Source organism: Pinus tabuliformis, chromosome 1_1, assembly GCF_031772625.1.
Source record: "Pinus tabuliformis cultivar Carrire ecotype Pingquan chromosome 1_1, CPIR1, whole genome shotgun sequence".
NCBI lineage: Eukaryota > Viridiplantae > Streptophyta > Pinopsida > Pinales > Pinaceae > Pinus > Pinus tabuliformis.
In genome coordinates this window covers 533,738,472-533,758,464 of record NC_142297.1, presented here as the reverse complement: position 1 = coordinate 533,758,464, position 19,993 = coordinate 533,738,472, and the positions used below count along the sequence as shown (strand labels likewise).

At 34.3% G+C, this 19,993-nt stretch overlaps 1 protein-coding gene across 3 annotated transcripts in view; it reads right to left on the bottom strand.

The window, feature by feature from the left end:
* Positions 1 to 4,634: 4,634 nt before the first annotated feature.
* LOC149214141 (uncharacterized) overlaps positions 4,635 to 19,993 on the bottom strand; it is a 515,106-nt gene continuing 499,747 nt past the window's right edge. For all 3 annotated transcript variants that reach the window (XM_089392204.1, XM_089392206.1, XM_089392205.1), the window contains 2 exons: positions 6,141 to 6,371; positions 4,635 to 5,012 (listed from right to left, as the gene is read on the bottom strand). In XM_089392204.1, coding sequence (XP_089248330.1) covers positions 4,871 to 5,012; positions 6,141 to 6,371 — 373 coding nt within the window. In that variant the 3' untranslated portion in view covers positions 4,635 to 4,870. The remainder of the gene's footprint in view (positions 5,013 to 6,140; positions 6,372 to 19,993) is intronic.

Below are 19,993 nucleotides of genomic sequence, written 5' to 3'. Positions count from 1 at the left end.
CATGCTCTATCAACAATTTTTTTTGTCGTAACCACAAATTAAGCTTTTTATTTTCATTGCCATGACTCACTACTATCTCCCTTTCTTATTTCCATGTTCATGAATTGTAAGCAAGAATGATTAGTCATTGTATAGACCTTAAAATCTTATTTTCTATTTCTCTTGCTTGAGCTACCTCCATGATTTCTCACCCCCAAAATCTAATATTTTAACTTAATCAGGACCATCATATCACGCCCTCAAGAGTGAAGTTATTTTCCATATCTTTTGGTATAAAAAAGAGAACTCCTTTGCCGTGAAAAATGTGATCACCCAAGTGAAACTAGGAGAAAAAGGCCTTTTGTAATATTTGTTGGAAGTAATGCTTCCATGTCGTGTATAGTTTTCATTATGAATTACAAGGAGTCAATCTAGAAGTTGTTGATTCCTAAGTAATGAGTTGGAATAATGTCATGTTTGAGTCATAATTTGTCGAAGTCGCTTATATAAGTCTTATATATGTAATTGCTTTATCTGATCAGTAAAATACATTGTGTTTGGTGTTTTGTGTTTAATCAATCTCTTTGTTTTCTCTTCAAAATTCTAACATGGTATAGAGCCGATTCTGGCTTGATTCCCTTATGGGAAAGCCAGGAAAATGTGAAAAGCTTTGAGTTTATGGCTATGCAAATAGATTAGAGTAACATTGTTGTTTTGTGAGTGGTTGTTAAATCTATATGTATTTGTAAATTTCATTTTGTGTAAGAAGTGTGTGAGTGTTTAGAACCCATTATCTTGTTTTTTTTGCCGCGTTAGTAAAAAGGAAAAAAACAACTGCTGAATCGAGAGGATCTGTGACTGATTAGATTTGGAATGACTGTTAAATATTTGAGGAAGCACCGAGGGTTTAAGTATTGTCTCGATTCTTTCCCTGCATTTTGTCAAAAAATATGGTTCCATCCTACGAGGCAGAAGCAATAGCGGTTGTGTAATGCGTGGATCCAGATCTGTGATCCATTTATGCTTGTTGCTCTATACATAGGACTTTTGAAGGAAGTTGAGCTTTAACGCCAACACGACTAAAAGCTTCTTCAAAGGTCCAGAGATCGAATCCAGTGACCTCTCCTCATCCTCATCTCTAGATCTTCCGCGTCCCGACATGAAATCGCAGCCTAAAAGTCTTAATATGTCGCCCAAAAGAAAGAGAACCATTACAGGAGACGCACCAGGTAAAGGATACGACATGGCTATCTAGTTATTAGTTTTCATAATAATTATGGGTTTCCTTGCAACGTCCTCATACAGGTTCTTAGCGGTGGCTTATACTTCCTTTTGACGAGGATCCATCGACAGATCGTTATGGAAGGACAAACTGCAGTGACCTGCGGCTGATGGGTTGATTACGTCATAACTGAGACCATCAGTTAAGAAGGGTTTCTCAACACACATTTGCATGCTTACAAAGTGGTCACAAGTCAATTGACACTCGTGTGTATCAATTATGACTAGACAATTATATTTGGATATGAGGGGTTACTATTAGGTGAATGTAATTTTTTAATTTGGATGTTAGTGGATATAATTAATGTATTAAGAAAAAAGGAAAAAGGAGAGGTTTTTGGCCAGAATTTTTTATGTTGAAGATTAAGAAGGGATTCTAAACACACATTTGCATAATTACAAAGTGGTCACAAGTCAGTTGACACTCGTGTGTATCAATTATAACTAGACAATTATATTTGGATATGAGGGGTTGCTATTAGGTGAATGTAATTTTTTAATTTGGATGTTAGTGGATATAATTAATGTATTAAGAAAAAAAGAAAAAGGAGAGGTCGTTGGCAAGAACTTTTTATGGTGAATATTAAGTTGTAGTTTGTTAGTGTTTATGTTTGTGGTGTGAGTTGAAGTGTGTGTCGTCTTTTTTATTTATTTTTAAATTTCAGAAAATATGAAAATATGTAGAACTATAAAGAATAAGTTAATTATTTAATAGATTAATGTGACTCTAGCATTAGTCACATGTATTTTTTAATAAGGTCAAGTTGGTGTGACCTGTCATGTTTTGGCAGTGTCAATACAAATTATTTTATACAAGGTCAAGTTGTAGAATTCTCTGCTGAAGACATTTTGTACCCAAAATTCTATTCTATATTAACTGATGAAGGCTACAGAGGGTGGCAGATTCAAAAGTAGTTCCATATGATGGTTCAGTGTCGAGACTAACCAGTGTCCGGGAGGTTGAGAAGTGTCAATTTTGCAAAGCACGTCAACAATGATATGAAGTGGTTATGTCTTAAATGGATCAAGTGGGAAGCCTAACAAAGATTTATTTATTATTGTAATATGTATGTTTAATGTTTTCTATGTAAGTATTAAAGGAGAATGTTGAAAATAATAATTTCATATAGTGTATAGTTGTCATTATGAGTTAAGAAGAGTCAATCTAAAAATTGTTGATTCTTAAGTTATTAATTGAATAGTGTCATAATTGAGTCGTAATTTGTAAAAATCAGTAATATAAATCTTATATATATAATTGCTTTATGTTATCAATAAAATACATTGTGTTTTGTGTTGAATCAATCTCGGTTTTCTCTTCAGATTTCTAACAATATTAATGCGCCAAGAGCTCCCGCGATCAATCTTGGTGTTTGGGACTGATTATTGCTTTATTTCTCAGGTCCTCCCGTGATCAATCCTGGGGTTTGGATCCGATTATTGCTTTATTTCTTAGGCCCTGAATTACAAATCCATCTCCAACATGATTGATTTTGGATCACATAGATTACAATAACACCGACTCCTCAAATAAATTATCACAGCCAGATATCTGAGGCCATACATCCTGTCATCCATCAACGATTCAGGTAAGGGTATTTCAAGGCCGGATATCCAACTGTCCCAAGAATCTCCCTAACAATGTCTAATCTCGCAGCATCATTCAAAATGGAGAGATTAACCTTCGGACAGTATTGTCCAAATATTTCAAAATTTAGTGCCCTCTCAAACACGTAGGCAACCCATTTAGATTATGTAGCTATATACTTAAAAAAATAAACAAATAAGACCTTGCAAAAGAAGATTGAAGGTCATATTTACAAACTAAGACCTGAAGCCAAGTATCTTTGTAATCCAAATTTGCTTTTTGGTGCTTGCAATAGTGTGCCTTTCTTTCCACTATTGTTTGAGCCTTCATAATTCAGATACTCGATATTTATATTTTCTGTTAAAAAAAGTGTTGTAAATAATCTAATTTCTAGATATATATGCTTTTTGGTGCTTGCAATAATGTTTTCTAGCCTTATTTTCCACTATTGTTTGAGCCTTCATAATTCAGATTTTCGATAGTTATGCTTCTTGGTTTTCTAACCAATTAGTGCACACGCTATAGCAACATGCAAAAAGAGAGACAGAACAAGTTATTTTTATCTATTAATTCCCAGCACATAGATATCTATGCTTTTTGGTTTCCTGTAAAGTGTTCGAAGCAGTTGAAGGCACACTCAAGTAACATGTAAAAGGAGAGACACAGTGAGTTGTTTTATCTGTTAATTGACTACAAAGTGCACGTCCCATTGACCAGATCAACCACTAGTAAGGTTACTTCTTTAGTGCTTAAATCGAATAAAATACATGCTTTGGACTACAAAGTGCAGGTCCCATTGACAAGATCAACCACTAGTAAGGTTACTTCTTTAGTGCTTAAATGGAATAAAATACATGCTTTGCATTGAAATTCTTGTTTTTTCAATGATGCTGGTGTATTAAAAGCCAAAAGATAGACAGGTTATTGTTGTTCTTTCTGTTAATTCCCTGCAAGGTGCAGATCCCCATTTACAAGATCAACCTTTAGAAGGGTTATTTTTTAATGTTTAAATGGCATACAAAATAAGCTTTGGGCTAAAATTTAAGGCACACAAAGAGATACAAGCTAAGAGAGAGACAAAGTTGTTTTACTTGTTAATACTGTTGAGCTAATTTATTAACTAAATTAACACAAGTATTTAAATATCAATTCGGATTGGTAGTACTTTGAGGCAAGTTCACTATATGTGAATATCAGATACTAATCAAACCTTGAAAGAATCAATTCATACTACAACTTCTAATTCAATTGATTTAAAAGAGAAAAAACACTGAAATGGTTCTTAATCTAAGAAGTCCACTTCTACCTCAATTATTATCCAATGAATCAGAGATTGAAATTAAAACTTAAGATGGATAAATTATTAATGAAAGAGAGCTCTTAACTTAAGAGACACATAGTATGTTTCATCATAACTCATTCACCTTAATGACAAAATTACATGAAAGAAACTATTTGTATGCAATCAGAGGAAACTAAGTACAGTTCACCAAATTAATAAGAGGAGTGTTCAACTTGAACACTTTGTTTTTCTATTTACTAATATGATGAATAAGCTAAGAACTAATGAAATTAACCACCATACATCAACCATAAATCAATCTGAAATAAAATATGAAAACTAATTCTACATTAACCAGATTGCAGGAAATACAGCTATGTTAAACAAGGAAGTGTACTTAGCTTGGAGTGGGGGCCCTCCACCCTTGCCTTGCACACTTAGAAGCTTGATATCAGAAGCACAAATTCAGTCACACATCCATATATTTGAACAGCAAAATGATAATAAAACAAGCCTTCAAATTAGCTCTCCAATCCAAAAGAGTTTCAGCATAAAAGTATAATAATCCAATACATAAGCCATCAAAGTTTTGGCTTTTAAATAGAAGTCTCATGAAACAAACTGATCTATAATCACTCAAACAAACCCATTTACTTTTGTCCATCTATCTAAGTCGAATTTATCACTCCCATCCCAAGAGATATGGTCAATCCCATAGAAATCTCTAAACTACCCTATTTTTATGAGATTTCTAAATGACTAGTTATGGTTGACCAGCCCCAAATGGGCTTAATAAAGCTTGTTCTGTTCGAACTAAGCATGACTGGCTTAGTTCTAGTTCCCAAGCTGTCCATCCATGCATGCCATTCGTGCCCAAGTGTCCTGCAACCATATCAACCAATGAGCTATTACGAGCTATTACGAGATTTCTAAAGCTGCCAATTTTGCATTTAAAACCAAATTTTCATAAAATTTTTAGAGTTTTGAAAAATTAAAATTAAATACCTAAAGGGAAATAAAACACATCAAAATGGAATGGATAAAGTGAGAAATGGATGGTAAATAAATGGATTAGTAAGTTTCTTAGAGCAAAAAAAAGACCAAAACTGAAGGCCAACAAATACCTTACAAAGTGCAGGTCCCCATTGACAACATCAACCTCCCTATTGTTTAAAAGGAATACAAGATAAGCTTGACCAAATTTCTTGTTTTTACAATGATGATTGTGTATTAAAATCCAAAGGATATACATATTATTGTTGTTCTAGCTTATAACTCACTACATAGGTGGAGGCCCCCTTTGACAAGATCAACCTTTAGTGGAGTTATACTTTTTAATGTTTAAATGAAATACAAGATAAGGTTTGGACAAAAATTCTGCATTCACATTCTGAATTTTTTGAATGGTGCTGGTGTATTAATTCGTCCAAAGAGGGACGGTTCATTGTCGCTCTATCTGTTAATTACCTACAAAGTGCTGGTCTGCATTGAGAAGATCAACCTCTAGTGAAGTTACTTCTTTAATGTTTAAATGCAATACAAGGTAAACTTTGGACTAATATTCTGTGTTTTCTTATTGGTGCTTGTGTATAAAATCCTTTTACCAAAGATGTGCATTTATGAAAACGTTCTACTCATTTTACAAGGGTGTAAAACATGTTAAATATATAAGAATGCATTTTACTGTGTCTTAAAAAATTTTCCCATGTTTGCAAAAGTCAGAAGAATCTTACTGATTTGTCATTTTGATCCATGGAAATATCCTACTAAGAAATATGTACTTTGTTTTCTACAAAAGTATTCTGCCATCTCAATGGTAATGGCGTTTCCACACATTGAGAGGAGAATATCAAAAGATTAAAGGAAACTGATGATACGTTGCAGCCAGAATTAATATAATCAGTACAGGATGTGCCTATAAGAATCAAGATTTCTCTTTAATTCTGTAGTTACAAAGCATCTTCTGTCAATCAGTATAACTACAATATAAAGTCATATCTTCCAACTTACACTCCCTTCTTCTTCTTGTGTCCCCCCGGCCTCTGCTTTTTCTTTTGCTTGCTTTTTGATTCAGTGATTTGGACGGTGCTGTCAACGACAGCTTTCTCTTTCTGGCTGTCATTTACAATCAAATCAAACACACGTTTCAGCCTCTCCTTGCTTTCCAGCAACTTCAGGGAGGTGCGCTCTATGGCATGATTTGTAAGCCATTCAATGTCACAATCTTCGTGCTTCTGATGCCTGCACATATGGGATCAATGCATTTCACAACTTCAGAGTATATCGTACTTGACTATTTCAATAGGCACGTTACAAGTCATAGAAGAGTAAAATCAGCAATACAACAATTCTGCAATGGAGTTTAATAAATGGAGAATACATGTAAAATCAACAACCCGCATTCATGGAAGTCTTAAACCAAAATACTCTGAACAATTCTTAAAGCCAAGCGCAGCAATGCCATTATAAAATGAAACAACATACAGGATTAGTATTGTAGAATGTTAAATGCAATCACAACGCCTAATTTTGAATATGGTTTTGTAATTTTAATTCAATTCTAATTAATAAATAAAATAGATAACAATCCGGACACTTTGACAAGTGCTTGACTGCGTAATTGTCAATGAATTTAATCGACTATAATTAATAATTGATGAATAAACAAATACCATCACATCTTTCAAAAGTGGTCGAATTGGTTGGCAACCAATAAAAAAAAATGCAGTAAAGAAATCGAGACTGGTTAGATCTACAAAAAGAAATCATATCCGGTTCATAGCAGCAACACTGTTAGAAACGTATTTCCTTAAAATGACTAGACAATCTCGCAAACATGGTCTTCTGTTCTCTGAACATTGTAGGACTAAGGGGACGTGGTTAAAGATTCCTTACATATAATCAGGGAGTTTGGTTTTGTTTAAATGATCGACAGGAAAATTTATTTTCTTTATTTGGTTTTAAATATACTTTTTAAATCGTCTAAAACATTTCATTCTTATTTATTTACAAATTAATCAAACTAATAAAATATTTACTTAAATAAAAATTAATAAACATATTTAAGAATTATTTATTATCTTCTTTATTTATTTTAAATTTGGTCTGTCATATACTTTTTAAATGGCGTAAAACATTTCATTCTTATTTACAAATTAATCAAAAACATAAAATATTTATTTAAAGAAAAATTTAAACATATTTAAAGATTATGTTGATTTCCTAGACATATTTTAGTAAGTACATATTTATTTCACTAAAAATATTATTATGCTAAAGACATTTATTGTAGGATTAGGGAGAGCTATGTTCAGAGATCATTGTGATCCATGAGCATATCTCAGAAATTACATATTAATTATTTGTTAAAAAAATTGATGTGAAAAATTTTAGTATGGGAATAATTGGGCATGCATTAGGAATTACACACTAATTATTTAGAAAAAAAATACTATAAAAATGTTTAGCATGGAAATAACGGAAGAGTAGTTTCAAGAAAGTAATTTAAATGTGATTTATTAAGATGTAGAGTTGAATGCTTGGTCATATGGTTTGGTGTTTGTTTATCATAAGTTGTTTTGAAGTGTACAAATTTGTATAAGATAAAGTTCAAAACAAATTAGTCAGCCACATATTTCACTAACTTGTAAATAAAATTTTATACAAAAATATTGCTGGAAAATAATAATATTTTTTTATGATATTAATTGAAATTTTAAAAATATATTATAATTTGAAGAAGAATTTTAAGTTTAGGTGGAGTTTTACTTGTAATTCTTCCTTTAAACTCAAATTTATTGAAGTGTTGAAATTAAAAAGGATAAAAAAGAATTGAAAGTTAATTTTTTGTGGCATACAAGATTGAAGTTAAAATTGTCTTCTATTTTTATTGGTATATAAATTAAACTATTATGATTATTTATTTTTAAATTTTATTATCATTATTACTATGTCTCAATTTTGTTTTCAAAGACCTTAACTTATATTTTATTTTAGGTTCACATGTAAAACATTTAATCCACATTTCATTGTAAAGTGTAATACTTCAATTATGATTATACTCTTATCTCTCTTCCCAAATTAATGTGGGGTTCCATGATGCTATCATTTGTAATGCAAGGAATTACCTTATGGGGTGTGGGTTAATAGTTAACTAGAATGTTTATTTTTCTGATTTATCCCAAATTAATGTGGAGCTCCATGATGGTATGATTTGCAATGCAAGGAATTACCTTATGAGGTGTGGGCTAATAGTTAAGTAGAATGTTTCATTTTTTGATCTATCTTCTTACACAAATTTCACCTTAATCCTCACAAAGCAAGTTTTACAATTCAAACTAGAATGTTAGCAAGCCAAAATATTGATCCTAGGGTTTTCGAGCGTCTTTGAATTGATCCTAAATGTTAAAATTATAGTTTATATATAGGGTTCATGATTTATGTATTGGATTCCAACAAGTACAATGGAAAATAGGATGTTTTAGTTAACAATTAGGCAACAGAGTAGGATACAAATGATCCAATACTTCTCCCTTTCTATTATGAATAATTTAGGGAAAATTCAGGGAGATGTTTTGGTGCTCTCTAAAGTTTCATTTGATCAAAGTTATAGGGATAGTTCCTTGATGCCCCCAAAGATTTTTGAAAGTGTTTGAATTGACCTAAAACCCAGGAAAATCTTAAAATGCATAAGATAGAATAGAATCTAATTCCTTGTTTTTGTTGGACATTGATGAAAATGAAATTCTCAAGCCTATTTTGGACAATCCTTATACAACATTGTTCACAATGCCCCATTTTGGACCAATACACAACCTACTTAATCTTTTTCATCCATAATAAATGGGCCTAATAGGTAGTCACTTTACAATCTGTAATAAATGGACCTAGCAGACAATCACTTTACAATGATTAATAAGCACCAAACAATGTAACTATAAATGTTGTATATGTTGAGATATATATCTTCAGTGAAGCATTTCAGCTATATATATATATATATATATATTCCAACACATTTCTAAGATTTTTAAAGACTAAAGGACACCAGAAAGGAATAAGCATATTTTGGAGCTCGACCAACCTGACATTTTGGATATGATCATAGTTGGAGGGGTAAAAATCCAAATACCATGGGGTAGTAAAAATCCCCTCTCTTCCCCAAAATTAATGTAGCTCGAAAATTTTCTACTACTAATTCTTAGGAGTATCAAATTGAACTATAGATAAATATTTAGAACATAAAAGGATACGAAAATGATGCAAACAGATGAGGACGGGGTGGGTGGGCAAGCCCATAATGAATTTGAACTCGTAAAATTAAGTAGGAAATTATCACAACTAGAACACCACTAGAATGTGGTAGAAACTCATGAACAAGAAACATTCAATGCTAAAACACAGAAATGGAAATGCTCATATAAACCATGATGCAAACAACCTTTAGCCTAGAACACAAGTACGCTGAAATTAGAGAAATCGCACAACAATCAACTTTTACATCGTAAATTAGATGGTTTCCTACAATGAATCAAAACCCACCTTATTACATACTCAAACTCAAATTGGGTGAAATCTAAAACAACATTAGTAAAAGGAACTACTTCAATACAGTCTTCCTTCAGGTGACACAAACTCAATTACACAAAATCAACTAATGGCATGCAATCACATATTGACATTCAACCACAAATTCCTTTTAAAACTATTTAAATCCCCAATATATCAAAATCTCCCTAGAGCATATCTCTGTAGCATTCCTGCACTACCTCCTTCCTCTAATCCCGATGGTGTAGAAGGCTCCTCCAAGCTTAATTCTCTAAATGCTCCTCCAAACATATTTGTGCAACATTCCTTCACTAGCTCCTTCCACTACTACACTTCTATGCATTTCTTTTTGCCCCAACAATGCATGGACAAGGACCAACACTTGCCATGAGCACACAAATCATTAATATAGTCTCTAAGACATGTACAAAGATGTATGGATGCTACACATTATTCCCAAATGTTTAAATCACATGAATAAGTTAGATTTTTAATTAACTATTGAAATTATATATATTCCATAAATTAGTCAAAACTATTTGAAAATTTATCTTGTAAATAAAAAATAGTTATGAATTTTTTCTATGAATTATATTTTTAAGTTGTTTAAAGATTTTGAAATACTTTAAATACTCTTTCAAAATTCTAAAACATAGATATCACAAACATTTTAACTTTTACCATATTTACTACCTAAACCTTCAATTAAAAATAATTCATTTTAATAATTTTATCATACAAAGTTGAAAACATGCTCCAACAAGGAATAAAGGAATAAGTTTGCATCACAGATGCACATAGATATCATATTCAAATGACTAGTTGGGACGATGCGTGCATTACTAAAAAAGAAAATTCCTAGTAAATTGTTCTACATTTGGAAGGAAGTGTGTACACCATTCATCTATTACCTTATTTAATACCTCTTCACAATATGTGCATTGCAATAATAGACCATAGACATAGTTGAAGTCACCAATGTAAGAATATGCGGTATTTCGCTTAATATCTTGTTCGTAGGTAAAAGTGCACGTGCAAGAGCTTAAGGCTGGTGAAGACCAAAGGCTCTGCATCAAGACAAGATCTTAACTTCAACCCTGAGGTATTTATGTTTTTCATCATTAATATCGTAAACATGAGTCAAGTGACACAAATAGAGCAAGGTGTACATGCAAGAGCTTAAGGCGGGTGAAGACTAGAGACTATGCATCAAGAAAATATGGGAACTCTCCAAATCATTATGAAGTTGAGTGTGCTCTATTGATTATATGGGAAATCTCCAAATCATTATGAAGTTGAGTGTGCTCTATTGACTTTACATGATATTAGCTATAACCACTCTTCTCCCACATCTACCCAAGTAACCAACCAACCAGGGTAAACATGCGACGAGAGGCTACTATGATATGATTCAACCTCCTTGGTGACCTTAAGGAAATGGAATCGATGGAAACACATCAACCATACCTTCCACATCAGCAACAACACTCCCAAGAGGCATCCTAGCTACTCAGACATCGTGCCCCTAGGTCCCACTGAATTTTTGACTTCTTGACCTCTGGATGCTCTCATAGGCTTGCATGCCTACGTCTAGGGACTTTTCCCAGCAGACCTGTGCTAGTGTCTGTGGAATTTAAGGCATTTTTCTAGCCCAAAATTCTGGCCACTGCCTAGAACTTGTTGTAACTTTTAGAATCCATCAAACACATGATGACAAGACTAACAAACCAAAATTCAACTTCAGGACTATGCCTGACCATCCCCAATCGGGACCGACATTCTGTCAAACATTTGGCATCAATGCCATCTACAGGTCTAGGATACAAGACAGAGCATGAATGACTGAAAAACTCTTATGAAACATGACAAGAAGGATCACCACCTTCTCCCTTGAATTTTTATGACATCAATTAGGTCTTGCATCCATCATATTAACAATTACAAGTAAATACATGAAGTAACCATGACATGAACCAATCAATTAACCATGCTTATAACCAGCGTAAAGCCATGGAAATAATAGAGATATAACAACCAGTAAATCCACATATAAACAAGTACAAAAGCAAGAGGACTTAGATTTCATTAATCATAGGAAAATTTGACCAAGTTCGCGACTTCCACGTACCACCGACCGTAGACATGGTTTAACCAAACCTTTCTTTCAACCAATCACCCCCATTCCATATTCCAAGCATGAATGTGGGATCTCATGGATAAACAATCCAAAAAAACCAAGGGAATCTAGAGGTTAAACCATCTCCACCCTCACCAAACCGTGATCACACCAAAACAGGTGCTCCGATCCCAAAATCGAACTAAACTTGGAATTCCATTCGAAATCCATCACTATCCTTGAGGAATTTTCCTCTCCTTGTCTTTCAGGCTTTACCGCAATCCAATCCCCGATCACTAGGCCCTAAACCAAGACTATTCTCTCAAGTTTTACCCTAATCTAAACCAGGATCATTAGGCCCTAAACTGAGACTCCTGCCTCAGGCTTTACCGTGTATCCCACCAAAATCGGTCAAGGGATTCCTAGGCCTTTTGGAATGAACCTTGAGGCCACCTCTACCCTAGATTATGAAATCCATCTGGCAAATCCAAAGCTCAAAACTGAGATAAACATCCCAACACACCATGGCATCCTGAAAAGGAAAAGGCTAGGCTAAAAGCCATTTTCATAACTTGGAAAAACCATGCCACCGACAATAAGAGAACCATACCCCAACATGCAAAGCCATACATGTCAAAACCAACTAGGAAATCACACATGCAATATGTTACTTGCAAGTATTCATGCTGAAGTTTTTTTATCCTGTTCTTCCTTCCTTGATACTTGATTTCCTTCCTTTCCATTTGCTTGATTTTCCTCCCTTGATCCAAAGCTAGAGTGCTCCAAGAAAACTCCAAGTGACCAAGAGTGAGAGTGAGAGAGAGAATAAAGAGAGAACTCCAGAACTAAACTAATGAAAGGTTACCAACTAATCCTAATAATCTTTTTTATTAACTAGGCCTCTATTTTCTTCAATTCCATTATTTTCCTTCATTTTCCTCCTCGCATGCAACCTGTGAGCTTTCACCTTACTTTTCTCCTAATTTCCTTTTTTTCATAAATAAATGTGCCAAAAATGCCTTTTTTCCTTTTAGAGCTTTTGCCTTTACCAATTTTCTTAGCCATAAACACATCCAGTGAGGCCCACTAGGATGTCTTTTCCCAACATTCAGCTTGGAATAAGTGTCCCTTAACCGTGTTCTTATTTTTCCTTTATTAACTTGTATTACATGAACTTTTCACTAGGGTTGTTACATAACCCTCCCCCTTGGGGAACACTATCCTCGATGTTAAACCACACCAAGACCTCAACAAAACCTCTGAAAGAAAACATACTTCTTATGGAGCTTTATAACTTAGCTCGTTGCAATATTTATAATGAAAGACCTACTTAAAAGAGAAACATCATGACAACATGACAAGATAACTACCATACCGCTTATTAGAGCTTTATAAATTAGCTCATGGTGACATTTACATTCATATATATACACATACCAAAACATCAACAAAACATATTCCAAACATATGCCAAACATCAAACCAAAATTGCTTTGCCTCAACCGGAAAACAGTGAAGGATACATGGCCCACATTTGATCCATAATATCCCATATAGCTTCTTTGGGCCCAAAGTGCTTCCACTGCACTTTAACTTGCTCTATGGCTCTATTCCTGAGAATGAGTTTCTTCTGCTGCAATATGCACTGAGGCTCCGACTTTAACTCTCTTTCTTTCTCCACCTACAATATAGACCAATCAATAACATGATCAACATCCTTTATATATCTCTTAAGCAATGAAATATGGAAAATATCATGGAATTTCACTGTTGGAGGTAGTGCAAGTCGATAGGCCATTGGTCCAATCCTCTCTAGGATTTCAAAAGGCCCGCAATATTGTGGTGCCAACTTGGCACATGATCCAATCCCCAAAGAACTCTTCTTGGGATTGATGCGTAAATACACATGCTACCTACCCTGAAACTCCTTGAATACTCTGTTTTGTTTCACATAACTATTCTAGCCATGAACTCTGCCACTTACTTCTTCAGATTCGACCAATAGCATAACTTCTTCACCATCATCAACGTCTTCCGATATCCTGGGTGACCCGAGTATGGCTTCACTTGAAACTCTCTCAAGATAAGCTTCATTAGTTCACTGCAATTCAGCACATAGATCTTGTCCCTGAATCTCACCAAACCATTTGTCGTGAGACGATAGTCTGCATCTTGATCACTTGTACCTGTGTTTGTACATGTACTCTGTTGTAACCTGTGCATGATATCCATGTACTTGTCATCTTGTTGTCCTGCCTAAAAGATCCTATCCTGTAACTTTGTCCCATAAGAGCTCATAGTTGCTATATGATTTACCTGTACCTTCTTGCTAAGAGCATCTGCAACCTGGTTCTCCTTTCCTTTGATGTATCTGATCTCGAATTCGAACTCACTAAGGGTGGCCAACCATCTAGCTTGTCTGGCATTTAGATTCGTCTGGTCAAACAAATACCTCAACCCACTGTGATCGCTCATCAATACAAACCTCCTGCCAAGAAGATAGTGCCTCCACATCTTCAATGCATGTATGATCATTGCTAGCTCAAGATCATGCATCAAATAGTTATGCTCGTTCTCATTCAATTTTTGTGACTCATAAAACACTACCTGTCCTTCTTGCATGACAATTCCACCAAGTCCTTTCTTGCAAGCATTTGTACACACTACAAACTCTTTGTCCAGATCTGCAATCTTTAACACTGGTGCATGTGTCAACAACTGCTTGAGCTGCTCAAAACTAGTTTCACATTCTTTTGTCCATTCGAACTTCTTACCTTTCCTCTGCAATGATGTGATAGGATATGCAATGCATGAGAAGTTCCTAATGAACCTCCTGTAGTAACCTGCCAATCCCATGAATGATCTCACCTCATCCACATTCTTAGGAGTTTTCCACTCCATGATGGCCCTTATCTTTTCTGGATCTACTGTTATTCCTTCCTTGGAAACGACATGTCCCAAGTAATGCACCATTGTTTGAAAGAAGTTGCTCTTGCTAAGCTTAGCATACAATTGATGCTCTCTTAGCAATATCAACACTGCTGCTAAATGCTCGGCATGCTCTTCCTCCTTCTTGGAATATACCAATATGTCATCAATGAATAGAACAAACTTGTCCAGATAAGAACGCAACACCCTATTAATCAAACACATAAATGTAGCTAGAGAATTAGTCAAACTGAATGGAAATACAACAAACTCATAATGCCCATACCTGGTTTTGAATGTAGTCTTGAAGATATCCACTTCCTTGATGCGTACCTGATGATATCTCGTTCTCAAGTCGATCTTAGAGAACACTATTTCTCCCTTCAACTGATCAAACAAATCATCAATCCTCGACAATGGGTACCTGTTCTTGGTCGTTACCTTGTTCAACTGCTTGTAATCAATGCACAATCTAAGAGTACATCTTCATATTCATATTGAGACAATATTTGTCATAATGTGACATTGGACCATGCTTGACCATGGTTGAGCATGATTGATTTTCATATCGAGACAATCTTTGTCACAATGCAACGTTTACCATGGTTGATTTTCATATTGAGAAAATCTTTGTCACAAAGTGACGTTGGACCATGGTTTCCCACATGAGAAAAGGCTCAAAAGAAAGCAAGTTGATGTATGTTTAAAATTATGGAAAATATTTGTAAAAATGTATGAGAAGCCACTAATACACATGGGTGGAAAATCTGATGGCGAAATCTAATGGAAGGGGTAAAATAAAAATAATTGTCGAAAGTTAAATGTATTTTTTTAAAATTCCAACCATCATTGGATATATGATGTAATCTCTTTTATCATCGAATATTCGATGTTAGTTTATCAACATCAGATATTTGACGTTAGTTTAACAACGTCGAATTTCTCCCTCTCTTACTAGGTATGCATTCTTGTTCTCTACACACCATGAATTTGTAACCTTCTTACTTTTGTTTCTTACTTTGCGGCTTAAGCACTTCCTGACTATAGGTATAACCACAATTGTGAAGAAAAAAGAAAAAAACAATATTTTCCTTTTGAGTTATTTACCTTCTGCAAATCGTTTTGCTAACTTCTACACTTTATTCTCTTTGTAGGTTACTTTATAATTTTTTTCCATGCAAGGATTCTTGGGGGAAATTGAAGAGGTTCTCCTCATATTGTCTCCGCGTAATATTTGTTCTAAGCGGGAGGTATTACCTTCGTTTGAGGTTTGGGTTTAAGCCTAGTCACTTAGGCAGTTTCAGGGTTTTCCAAAAGTATTCAAGAAGCTTTTTTTTGTTTTCTTTGGAGATTATCTGCCCTCTAAATGCTCCGAGCATGGCAAATGATCTATTGACTTATATATATATATACTCTGGTTTCTTCAGGGTTCGCTTGACTCTTATCCCTGTAATTTTACTTGTGCATAATGGTTCGAACTTGGTGAAAAAAATGTTTGTAACTAGGTAATTGACCTTCCACAAAGTTATGAATTTTTCCTTCTGGCTAGAAAAGAGTTTTTAGTTCATGGATAATCCTTCTAATGTGGCTTCCCTTGGTGGCTGCAAGTTTTTGTTGGCCCCCTCCAATTTTTAAGTACTCTGGTTTCTTCACTCTTATTCCTGTAATTTTACTTGTGCATAAGGGGTCAAACTTGGTGAAAAAATTGTTTGTAACTAGGTAATTGATCTTCCACAAAGTTATGAATTTTTTCTTCTTGCTAGAAAAGAGTTTTTAGTTCATGGATAATCCTTCTAATGTGGCTTCCCTTGGTGGCTGCAATTTTTTGTTGGCCCCCTCCAAGTTTTCCTTCAAAGTTATTAGCCTCGTAGCTCATACTCTCTGCCAAGTACTTAGGTTACCTAGCATGTTTGATTGAGAACACGTGGAAGGTAAGGAAAAATATTAATAGTATTATAAAACTAGCATGTTGGTATACTGTTAACTTAATGTTTATTTAAATAAACCAAATTTATATAGATCTATATATAGGGTAAATGATAAGAATTTTTAACTAAGAAAAATGTGATACATGGTTAAGATGGTATAATTTGTCCAAATCATTTAATAATTGCACTTAGTTCTATTTATTAAAAAATGTTTTTTTATGAAGGTAGTTAGTATATGAGAAGTAAATATGTTACAGGTTAGATTTGAACATGGTTAGAAAGTATAAAATTATTTTTTCCTTCGGTACCTAAATTAAATTAAAGTTTATTGAAAAAGCTTGTAATTTCAATGGTAGAGTTGGAAGTCACTGAGTTGGCTAAAAATATTTTTAATAACACAAATAATTAGAAATTGCATTTATAAAATATAAATAACTTAATAAATTTAATGATAATATTTCATTAAATGTTGAGAATAACATTATTTTTTATTAAATCTTGAACATATACCTAATATTTGTAATAAAAGAGCTTTAGAACTTTAAAATCTCACTCTCTTTTTGATATAGGCATGGCTATTAACATAATCACCATTAAGTGGCCATATGTCAAACTTAACCACCATTATACTACCACACCCCTTACCCCCGCAAGCAAGGATTAATTTCAATAGTGGAAATATGCAATTATTTGGGACTACATGTTAATCACTAAAGGCCTTGCCAAAGATTGCATATGACAAACGGTTACATCCCAACATATTCCCTTAACATTCACCTTTGAATAATGTTGTAAGAAAGAATTCAGCCAAACAAACATTATAATAACCCCAAGCTTAATGTTTAGTTAGGTAGGGATTAAAATAGTGACCAACACTGACAACATATTGGCTATGTTGATGCATCGACAATATCTTAATAAAGATTCAATCTATAACATGTTAGCCTACAAAACACCTTCATAATTAACAAAGAAAATAGACAACCTTTCTTTCAAACCATAGCCTCTAAAAATGCACCTTCACACAAACCTCTTCAAAACTAACAAATAAAGCATAAGGAAACTCAAATCCAAATGAGAAAGTGCATATGTGGGAATAGGTAAGCTGAAAATGCAAATCACACAATGCCATCAAGGAATAGTCTTAAAAAAATGACATAAAAAATGGAAAAGAGCATATTGATGTTGGAAGTAATTTGACAAAGATGCTAAGAAGGCAAGAGTATTTGAAGGCTCAACAAATTACTTGAACATTTTATATCACTATATATTCAAACAACACTCCACCAACCAAATTGATTTGGATGAACAAGTGCATTTGAATAATTTTATTTGGGCTCTCATCTTTTCCTCTCTTCCTTTTGGGGGGACATGAAATAGAAACTATACAAGTGGAACAAAGATGAAAAAGTAGGTTGTGGTTGGAATTCTTTTCCCATACATTTGGAACCTGCTGTAGATTCATTTATTTATGTGATATGCTAAAACAAAAGACATGAATCTACTCTACTCATCAATGGAAACCAAAATTGGTCGATGAAAAACACTAAGCAGAAAAGGAAGAATTTCAATTGCACATAACACAATATTTTTTTGGGGAAAGCAACTGCTCAAAACCTCGACTATCTATATTGCATTAACCGGAAGATCTGAGAAGAAAATACAATGCTTGTTCAACTCGAATAATCTTTGCACAAGTACAATATATCTCACTGCTTCACAAACCAGCGCAAGCCAACACTTAGCCAAATATACTACCTACCAAGCCCCTACTTCCTTGCACAATTCCTGAGGGAATTAGCCCATAATTGATTGAGAAAATCCCTCACCACGATTGCACAATCCATCATAGGGCTTCTACTAATTACACGCACCATCTGTACAACTCGAAAAATTATACAACTGATAGTACATTGTCCCTGAACTCTAATCTCAACTGGGTCTTTCTGCGCACTGACATGCATGAGTTATTTATGAGTGAATTATCAGTTCACTGCTTGAGCACTGAAGCTGCACTAAATTTGTTCCTCACTACTAGTTCCTTCAACAGTTGGAACGAGTTTAACTGGCTTTAACTTAGTTAGACTGAATTAATTAATCACAACTCAAAAGAACTCAACCTAGACCCCTAAAATTTAAGAATCACTCTACATGACTCTAGATAGACTTCTAACTCGAATTTACTGAGCCAATTAAGTCAACTTAACTTAGTTAATTGTTACAAGTTGTTATGAGAATAGAATTTCAATTTAATTCCTAATTTAATTCAAGGACAAATAAAATTAGGATTTCTTGTTGTTATTTTTAACACTCCTTCTCAATAAGAAAAGGATTATCTGCTACCTCGATCCTGCCTCTATGAAAGTCGAATTTTCATCTTGACAAGGCCTTTGTCAAAATATCTACATCCTGCTCCTCTATGGGAATGTACTCCAGCAATATGATTCTTCTTTGCACACAATCTCAAAGATGGTGATGCCGATCATGAAAAACTAGATTCTTGGAGAGTTTGATACAACTTTGATTGTCACAAAAAATCACTATTGGATCCATCAGTTGACCAAATAAACCAACAAGAATCTTCCTCATCCAGATAGCCTCACAAGTTGCTTGACTAACAGCCATGCACTCTGCTTTTGCTGAATTGAGTGCAACCGATCTCTACTTCCTACTGTACCAAGAAACTGTTGCTGACCCAATACTGAAGATTCCCCTTGATGTGCTCTTCCTATCGGATGCACTCCCCGCCTAATCTGCATTTGTGAAGCCTTGAAGCTTTAGTCCCTCTATCCGTCTGTACCAAAGACCAAACTGAGTGGTGCCTTTGAGGTATCATAACACATGTTTGGATGCCTTCCAATACAATTTGGTTGGCTTAACCATAACTTGACTAAGTTGGTTAACAACATAACACATGCTTGGTCATGTGTTTACCAAATACATGACTGAACTCACAACTTGTCTATAAATAGTAGCCTTCACTACTTCACCAGAAGTAGCACCCTCCCTCCAGTTTCTAGCTAGATGACTCTCCATGAGTTTATTGCTCTCCATGTGGAACTTTTTAAGTATCTCGTTGGCATATTTTCCCTGAGAGACAAACAGTTCCTCATCTCCTTGCCATACTTCCATACCCAGAAAGTAACGCATGAACCCTAAGTCCTTCATTTCGAACTCTCTTGCAAGACTTGATCAGCTTCTCATACTTGTCAGAATCAAATCGTCGACATATAAAACAATAATCAACAATTTACCTTCAACCACAATATGGTAAAGGTTCGCAGCTGTTTCACTTTTAGTGAAGCCCAACCCAGTGAAATAGCTATCAATCCTGGTGTACCAAG